The 9033-nt window shown below is 42.2% G+C and overlaps 1 protein-coding gene across 1 annotated transcript in view; it reads right to left on the reverse strand.

Moving 5' to 3' along the window:
- Positions 1–1187, reverse strand: part of LOC148030868 (cytochrome P450 71AP13-like) — a 2102-nt gene extending 915 nt beyond the window's left edge. Inside the window, exon 1 of the mRNA XM_087685632.1 lies at positions 83–1187. Coding sequence (XP_087541758.1) covers positions 83–1042 — 960 coding nt within the window. The 5' untranslated portion in view covers positions 1043–1187. The remainder of the gene's footprint in view (positions 1–82) is intronic.
- Between the last annotated feature and the right edge of the window lie 7846 nt (positions 1188–9033).

Below are 9033 nucleotides of genomic sequence, written 5' to 3' on the forward strand. Positions count from 1 at the left end.
TGTGTGTATTCCGCTACTAAACACGTTTCAATGCAGTGAAAACAAAAGGAGTTCAACGCTGCAGTTAAGGGAATATTCTCACGTATAAGATGGCTTTGATGTTGTCGTCGGTTATGCTGGCGTCGGCCTTCTGCAGCGAAAGCAACAAGTCCAGAAGGTCGGCTTTCTTCGCTGGGGCCTGATCGGCCTCCTCGTCCTCGCTTTGCTGCCATCTCGGGGCAGGGGCTGGTGCAGCTGCCGCCTGTGCTTTGTAGCGAGCCCGGCGGCCATCGACAATGCCTTGGAGGATCGCGTCGCTCTTCCTGGCGGACGCCTTCATCTCGCGGATGAGAAAGAAGTCCATCCAGTGGAGATAGGGCAAGAAGTCCCCGTAGCAGCGCTTGCCCACGAGGCGGGAGATCTCGGCGATGATGTCGGTGAAGTTGGCGGCCGAGACGGCGGTCTCCATCTCGGCGAAGCGGCGCCCCACAGCCATTCGGCAGATGACGCTGCTGCTCAGCAGCATGAGCTGGCGGCGGAGCTCGAAGGAGCGGTCGTTGGTGGCCTCTTCCCACACGCGCCGCGCCAGCCGCGCCCTCTCCTCCCCTCGAATCATCTTGAAGTCGGTGGTGCGCTTTGCGCCGAATAGCTCCATGACGCAGAGCTGGCGCATCTGCTTCCAATAGGCGCTCTGCGGCGCGCACAGCACGTCGGAGCAGTCGTAGAAGGAGTAAACGCCCAACGACAGCCGCGGCCGCGAAGAGAACGCGTGGCCCTGCGTCTGCAGCACCTCCTTCGCCAGCTCCGCCGACGACACCACGACGGTCGGCACGTTCCCCAGCTGCAGGTACATGAAGGGACCGTAGCGCTTCGACAGCTTGTACAGCGGCTGGTGTGGCAGGTTGCTCAGCAGGTGCAGATGGCCGAGCAGCGGCAGCGCCGGCGGCGACGGAGGTCGCCGCGCCGCCGCTCGCCGCTTCGCCTTCTTCACGAAAAACCACGCCGAGAGCGCAAAGCACACGCCCAAGCTGAGCACTAGCAGCGTTGCGTCGTAATCAGCCATGACCACCACTCACCCGCCGTGACCGGTTGTCCCTGTTGTGCTATAAGTGTGGAGCCTGCAGGGCGCCTACTCAAAAGGTAAATGCCTATGAGAACCTGACTGCTGATCTCTCTGCACGTCGCGATTAGTTTTGCGGATGCACTCCCTCTTCTTGCGAGTCTGAACTAGTTTGGAGATGCATTGCGACTCGGAGTATTTGTACATGGAATGAGAAAGACGAGTCGGATGACGGCATTTTAGACCTAGACACGTAAACGCCTGTTTTCAAATCGCCATGATTTCCTGATCAAACATGTGCACCTCTCAGTAGTGATCTTTGACACAAAGTCGTTGAAATCACGGGCTGCCGATCTTTCTTCTAGAGATATACCGTATGAACAAGTCCCCCCACAAACCCCTTTTATATATTCATAAATCTCAACCACAAAACGAGAACTCCTTCACCACCAAGGCTCACTTACCAACAGCATCAACATATTTTATCACAAGAATTTATACCCTAGCAAAACCACTCAACAACTCCACAAACATCAACTCATAGGGGGACACACTCAAAGGAGACCCATGGACTCCACACCCACTCCCAACTTTCGAATATAAGTCCAACCCACAAGTAGGAGTTGTTCTCGTGAGGGTTTCCCACAAGAAACACCATGGTAAGGGGTTTTCTAGAGAGTACAAGGGTTTTAAAGGAAAACCAAAAACTAGTCCATGTGACCTAGATTGATTTTTGGTTTTCCTTGAAAACCCTTTGAAAGCCTTGCTCCCTTAATCGCCATACACCCTTCTTTACTCTTCTCGACTCTTCAACTTATCATCATATGCCTTCCCATTGATCAGCCCACATGCTCCTTACAATAGCTACATCATCTTCTCTTCTTTGTCACATCCGCATCATCTCCTTCTCTATTGTCAAACAACCCCTCCTAGCTTGGCAAAATAGTCCCCATATAGGCAATAATTACTAGTCTCTCGCACATGTTATGAACTACAAGTATGATATGCTTTTGACTAATGTCCTTTAGAAAAGAAAGTTGAAAATCATATACAGAGCTATCACTTACCTAGATCGTGTTATGCAAATCGGGGAATTGCAAGCCAAATAATTACTCCACACATCTTCTCTTGGTCTTCATGGAGGATTCCTTCTAATATACACATCTAGCCCTTAACCTAGAGTTAAAAGTGACACAAATAGAAATGGCTAGATATAATAGTATATGGATCTAGAAATGAACAAAGTCAATTAATGTTCCACAATCAATTTTGTAGAACTTAAATGTGTCATTTTAGGAACCATATATATCTATGAGACTCTTATATATTTTTCTAGAAAAAAAAGTAAGAAATGGACTTAGTCTTATATAGTTTTTATTATTATTTGGAATAAAACTAGAAAAACACAATGGATGAGGAGGTTGTGGTAACTCCGTTTGCTTTTACATCAAGTCTATGCCCAAAGTAGATTGTAAAGAGGGGTAGAGAGTGAAACCTCAATCCTAGTGGGAGCATAGCATGTGTAATGTGTAAAAGTGAATTCAAAGGTCACTCTTATTTGTGCAACTTTTGAGCATTTCACTTCTCCATCTTCTTATCTACTTGCTTTTTGTTTCCATTGCTTGAGAGTAAGGAAGAGAGAGTGAGTGTGAGGTTGAGTGAGGGACTAGTGAGGCGAAGCTCCATCTTAACTTCTTACATCCATCTCTTATTTTTCTTTGTTCCATAGCTTGAAGGGTAAAAGGTTGAATGAGAGAGAATGTGTGATAGAAAAGGTAAGAGCGAGAGTGAGAGGCCACCAACTGGAGAAGCTTTTCTCTATCCTCTTCTTCTTCTTCTTCTTCTTCTTCTTCTTCTCTTAACATTGGATCAATGGTGGTGAGGATTCAAAGTAGATGAGACAATAGGTTGAGTAGCTATACTTGGATCGCGAGACGACCAATGAAATGCTTTTTTTTGTGGGGGGGTGAGTGGTGTAGACACAAGAATGGGGAGATAAAATGAGATGTGAACATGAGAGAGATGATTAATTGATTCCATTCTTTCAAAGTACATCACATATGTATATATTTGGAGCCGCTCATGCAACTAAAACCATAACATGGATGAGTCTATTATATTCCCTTAATGTCTTTCAATATCTCTTTATTTTCTTACATTTATGAGGATTGCAGGAGGAAGCTAGATGGTTTAAAGCTGGAGTACGAGCCAACTACGTGAGAGTTCACCTCCCCAAATCAAAAGTTTCTATCCATATTCATTATTAATCTCTTGTATAGTATAACATTTTAGTTCTATTTTTTGGACAAGGATGTAATTGAATCACCTATGGCACTTATATTCTTACCAAGTGACAAATATTCCAATGTTCTACTCAAGAGAGATAGAGATAAGGACTTGATCTCATGCTCATATGTCTTGATCACTCTAAAACATGGATGGCTAGCTAGAAAGACAAATGGGTGAGAAACAAATTCATAGCATACGTGTACATTAGGGAAGATTAGGTTATATTAGTTGGTATTGCAAGGAAAATATACAAATATCCTTTTAAAAAACAAAATTTTGACATTATGTGATATATGTTCTACATTTTGACTCATTAAGTTCTTGCATAAGATTGGCAACACTTCATGCTCAATTTGCTTGAGACCATGAGAAGAGGCAAGGTAGTGATTGAAACAGGATAGTGTATTAGAGTAAGACCATGATTGACCAACCACATGCTTGTTTTCTTATCTACCCATCTACTTGAGCTAGGCCACGATCGATAGAAGAGGGCTTTGTCCTATCTACTAGGATCTTAATTTATCATTATGAAAAAAATGAACTTTAACAGGATCTTCCTTAGCGTACCTGGGTGGATAGCTAGAAATACAAAAATGCGTAAGAGATTCGTAAAAAGAAATCCCTATCTACTAGGATCTTAATTGATCATCAGAAAAAAATTTAACTAAAAAATGGACCGTTTATTCCCCCCTCTCTCCTTAAAACAAGGAAAAGTAAAGAGAAAAATAGTAAAAATAATCATATTCTCTCTCTACTTTTGCAATCTGGTTTTGTCATTTTTATATTATCCGCAGGATTTACTCAGATTCCTTCTCTCTCCTCATTCAAGAATCTTTTTTCAACCAAATTTTATATTTAGAAATGAGTTCATTATGAGAGTGTGGTGCTTGGTTTTCAATGTGAAATGATTAATAGATACGAAGTAATTGATATTTCAATTGAAAATGAGAGAAATAAAATGTTAAAAGTTCTTATTAACATATTTTGGGATTTTTATATAATAAATTTTAATTTAAAAAACATATTAACCAAATTTTGCATTTTTTGAAGATGTTTTATAAGATAAACTTAAATTTTCTAAAGTATGAGAACTCTAGGATACCCCTACTCCTTGAGCCATTTTTTTCCATTTCTTTACTCTATTATGGCTCTATTGTGACCTCTTCTCTATGATTATGCAACCTTCATTAATATAAAGAACTACTTATATCTCTCTTGCTCACAATCACTCATCTATAACCAGTATATAGAATCTATCTATACGTGTCTATCTGTCCTCCCTCACTCCACTAAGCCACCTCCTTCCCATTAATACCTTTGTGTGCCTCTCTGTGCATCTCTAGTCTATCTCATGAGACAACTAAGCCTAGCTCTCCATGTCTATCACTATCTATATGCATCCTCTCCAACCTATCTCTATATAGATACCAATCAACTATTTCCATTATCACTTCTATGCATCTATCTTAGTGTCTCCACGCGTGCCTCTCTAGTTTATCATTGTAAACTCAATATCCCTATTTCTACTAATATATAAGTGTGTCATTTGGCTTCTCTCCAGTCTAACTCTCTAGATATTAAACCTCATATTCTCATTAATATCTCTACATAATCAATTCATATACTTGCAACTAGGGTACACACAATAAGTAAAATACCTTTAGAAAAAAAGGAGTTGCATATTGTGGTAGAGGTCAAGTATGCTCCATTGTTTAAAAAATGACCCAACATACTAGTGTGACAAACCTTAGGTTCTACAGAATTATAGGTAGATGGGATTGAAACACATGGACTTATGGGTTGATGGGGAAATCTATCCAATTGATCCCCTAACCAATAGACCTTCAAATTTATCAGGAATTATAAAATTTTTGAAGTATGTGTGTTAACCCTTAGACGAACAAGGTGGAAAATCTGAAAAATCTAAAGTAGAAGACAAGGCCAAGGTAAAAGTGAAATGGGAAATGAAGGCGTGCCAAGAAAAATATGAAAACACAAGAAGTGTAAAAATTTCCTAAATCAAGGAGAAATGTGCACAAGAAAAAGCGCAAGTCAATACTTTTGTAAAAGAGCGCAAGGCGCACCATGATTTTTTTTAAGAGCGTCGAGCTCTCACCCATGCAAATTGTAAAGGTAGATAGGCGGTAGGAAGAAGCTAGGAGAATAGTGGGAAAAAGGGCCCTGGCCATGGCCGGCCATGTAAAAAAGGAGATAAGGGGAGATTTCCCAAAAGGGATTTAGGGTTTTGTATATAAAAGTTGAAAAGTGAATGAGAAGCTCATTCTTGTGTGTGGCCAAAAGTAGCTCTCCTCTTCTTCTTCTTCTTCTTCTTCTTCTTGCTTTCTTGAGCTTGCGCTTAAGAGAGGGAGTGTGAGGGTGTGAGGGAGTGAGTGTGTGAGGGTGAGAGACCATGGTGGAGAAGCTCTTCATCTTCTCCTCTCTTCTTCTCTCTCTTCTCTTCTCTTCTCTTGCTCGCGGCAATGGAGCTTGGAGCATGGAGCTTGAGGTCGAACTTGCTTGAAGCTTGCACTTGGATCCTGGAGCTATCGGAGTGCTCGGAAGAGGAGGTAACTCAATCGAGCATGAAGGTAAGCTCACTACACTCGTAGAGAGAGATAGTGTGTCGACTGTATGAGAGGTAGCCATTAGTGCTCGGCTTAAAATGCTTGAAACAATAAGCGGTCCGTGGGTCTTGGCGGTTGCTTGCCTCTACATTTTGGAGCTTGGAGCTTGAGGATTGAGCTTACTTGAAGCTTGCACTTGGATCGTGGAGCTACCGGAGTGCTCGGGATAGGAGGCAACTCGATCGGGCATGGAGGTAAGCTCTTACACTTTATATACTCCGGTTAGTGTGACTGGGTGTCTAAACCCTAGTCGGTGTGTATCTCACTTCTTACAATCCATCCCCACCCTAAAGGCTTTTGCCCTAAAAAATAAGGATAAGTAGAGAAGAGTGATGGGTGGGCTAAGGGAGGGTTCCAGAGTACTACTCTGAGTCCTTCGATAATGAAAATTGGGTGGGTAGAGACTAAGGACAGCATGATGTCTAGGACCGTCTTGCTAAAGTAAACATGCCATAACTTTTGATAGGCTGCTCCAAATAGGGCGTACCACATATCAAAACGGAGCTTATGAAAAGTACCCCATGGAGATAAAAAGAATCCAAGCCCAGTAAGTCCCATCAAGGCTTGCAATGCTCCCATGATAGGTAGTTCCAATGGCAGCATTGATAGGACCATTGAGCCTATGAGTATGGATGAGTGTGCTATGAGTGGTTCTAGTTGTGCTGCTAGTAAGGCTCTTGAGAAGCCTTTTCAATTTAGTGATGAATCATGCTTTCGAGTAGATGCTATTCTTTTTAGTAAAAGCATGGTTTCTACTATGGCTAAGCAGTTGCAAAGTGGACAAAGAAAAGGGAAGACATCTCATATGAAGAAGATGAAACATGCCCAAGGTCCATCTTTGCTTGATGGACGTCATAAGGATGTGAGGTCATCTGGCTATAGCAATAAGTCCACTTTGAGTCCATTAGACCAATGTGGCAAAATGGGGCAATCTAAGCATATGAAAAGGAATATGAGATGGGTTTGGAGACCCAAAATTTCTAAATGTATGGTTGGTGTGTTAGATGAAGGGCCAAGAATTGCATGTGGACATGCTTTGATGGATTTCCATGTAGGTGTGATAAAAGGCCATAATGCTACATCTTACAATAGGGACCTCCCTGAGATGCATCTATGTGATGGGTCTAGGCATGAAGCTCTACCTAGTTTGGGTTGTATCATTGATACATGTAATGATCCAAACAGGGAAGGGTTGAATATTCATAAATCATTGATTCTCCCTGTATGAGGAGTTTATGGAAAGTTGCGACGATCGATCTGTTTAAATGACAACCAAGGAGATGAGATATATAAGCCCAATGAGGTCATTCATTCAGCTCATAGTACCCAAGAAGAGATGGCCATGATTACTGAGATATCAGTAGAAAGGGTTGGGCTAGTGGATCTACAAAGGGCGTAGATCAAGCTTTTAGCTGACTCGCATGAGTAGCATGAGGCTAGTCCTTATATTTTATGCTATCTTTCATATCTTGGCTAGTTTGATAGGATGTGGTGTATATGCCAAGAAGACCATGTATTGGATGGATTAGAATGACCTATCCATTTTAGGCCAAGAGGGCTAGTCAGTTTGCTGTGAAATGCGCTATTTCTTTAGGCCAAGAGGGCCATATGTCTATTTGGTGCAGGTGCATTTAATGATTTGTTGTTTTAGTGATTGCATCATACAGGTTGATGAAGTCATGGAGGGAGCCTTCGCTGTGGAGGAGCTTCTTGTGGCCATTCTAGGTAATTGCGTCTCCTTTCCGAGCCTTTTTCCCTTAAGCAAATAATGATACATGTGTAAGAGGGTACTTTCTTGTCTGGGACCAACAATCAAAGCATGCAGTCTAAGGTTTAGGTTATGTATGTCTATGGGAGGTCTGAGTAGTCATTGCCTCCTGTAAAGGCATTGTCAGGCACTGAAAGACCTGTTTTTGAAGGAAGTTCTAGTGACCCTCTTTTGCTGACCCGCTAGGCGGCCGTTCTAAGAGTTTTTGCGATGCAGTTAGAGAAGCCTACTAAAATGATGGTATAAAGAAGCACAACCCTAAATATCTGAGAGAAAATCTATGAATATACGGAGGTGTGTTAAAAGGGGTCTAACCCCTACAAAAATATATATATAGAAAATGAAAGAAAAACAAATCCTTGAGCAGTTATTTATCGCCTTGCGACGGCCTGGTACATTCTTGGGGACGAGTCAAACCTGGGGTTGATGCATTGTCTTCCTAGGGGTGGCATGTAGAAAAATAAGAATAAGAGAAGGTTGGAGCGAAAATAAAAGTGAGCATTAGAAAAGGATTAACTATCGCCTCGCGAGGGCTTGGTAGGTTCTTGGATACCGAGACATGACTTGAGGCCGATGCTTTATTCTCCTTGGATTACTACGCTCAGCTCCCTCCTTTTTACACGCTCGAGTATGGATAATAAACGCCTAAAAGGCCAATGTGCTAAACAAAATAATACCTCTTGATCAGGCTATAGGAGTCTTCGCCTACCAGGAGCTCGTCGTTGAGTTGTCCTTAGTTAGGTAGATAGTTCAGACCACCACTTAGGATGCCCTCTTTGATAGTTCTTTTTAGCTTGCCTGTGTTAGAACAGTACGTTGGTGACTTGCTTTAGGATTTTTATCAGATTATGCTAGGCCTACTCCTCCTGGATTTCATACCTTTGTTTTGTCAAGGGATAGGGTGAGAGCTGTGATGTATTTTGATGTGTATCTCTTTTGTAGCAGCTTGATGCTCTTTGTGGTTGTGTTTATATGTAGATCTATTCATGGGATTCGATGGGCTAAGTCGTCGCATCCCATGATTGCTAATGAAAGATGGATTTTAGGACCCAATTTGAACCTGTTCTTGAAGCGTTAAAGCTCGTTTTGGAGCCGAAAAGTACCCAAGAGGCATTAAAGAGCCAATTTTCATAAAAAATCAAATGGTGGCGGATGGTCGACTTAGAGATTTCCTAGATGCATTTCGACATCAGGAATCCAACACAAGTCTCGATCCGTCAATCGAAGGTCGTTTGACCCTCCATTTAATCCCCATAAGGTTTGGTGTTATAAAGCAGCTACCTGATCAGGAAGTTGTAAACTGTGTGGGAGAT

The sequence above is a fragment of the Lygodium microphyllum genome, chromosome 9, assembly GCF_053477565.2.
Source record: "Lygodium microphyllum isolate KBCC chromosome 9, Lygodium_microphyllum_v1.1.10, whole genome shotgun sequence".
NCBI lineage: Eukaryota > Viridiplantae > Streptophyta > Polypodiopsida > Schizaeales > Lygodiaceae > Lygodium > Lygodium microphyllum.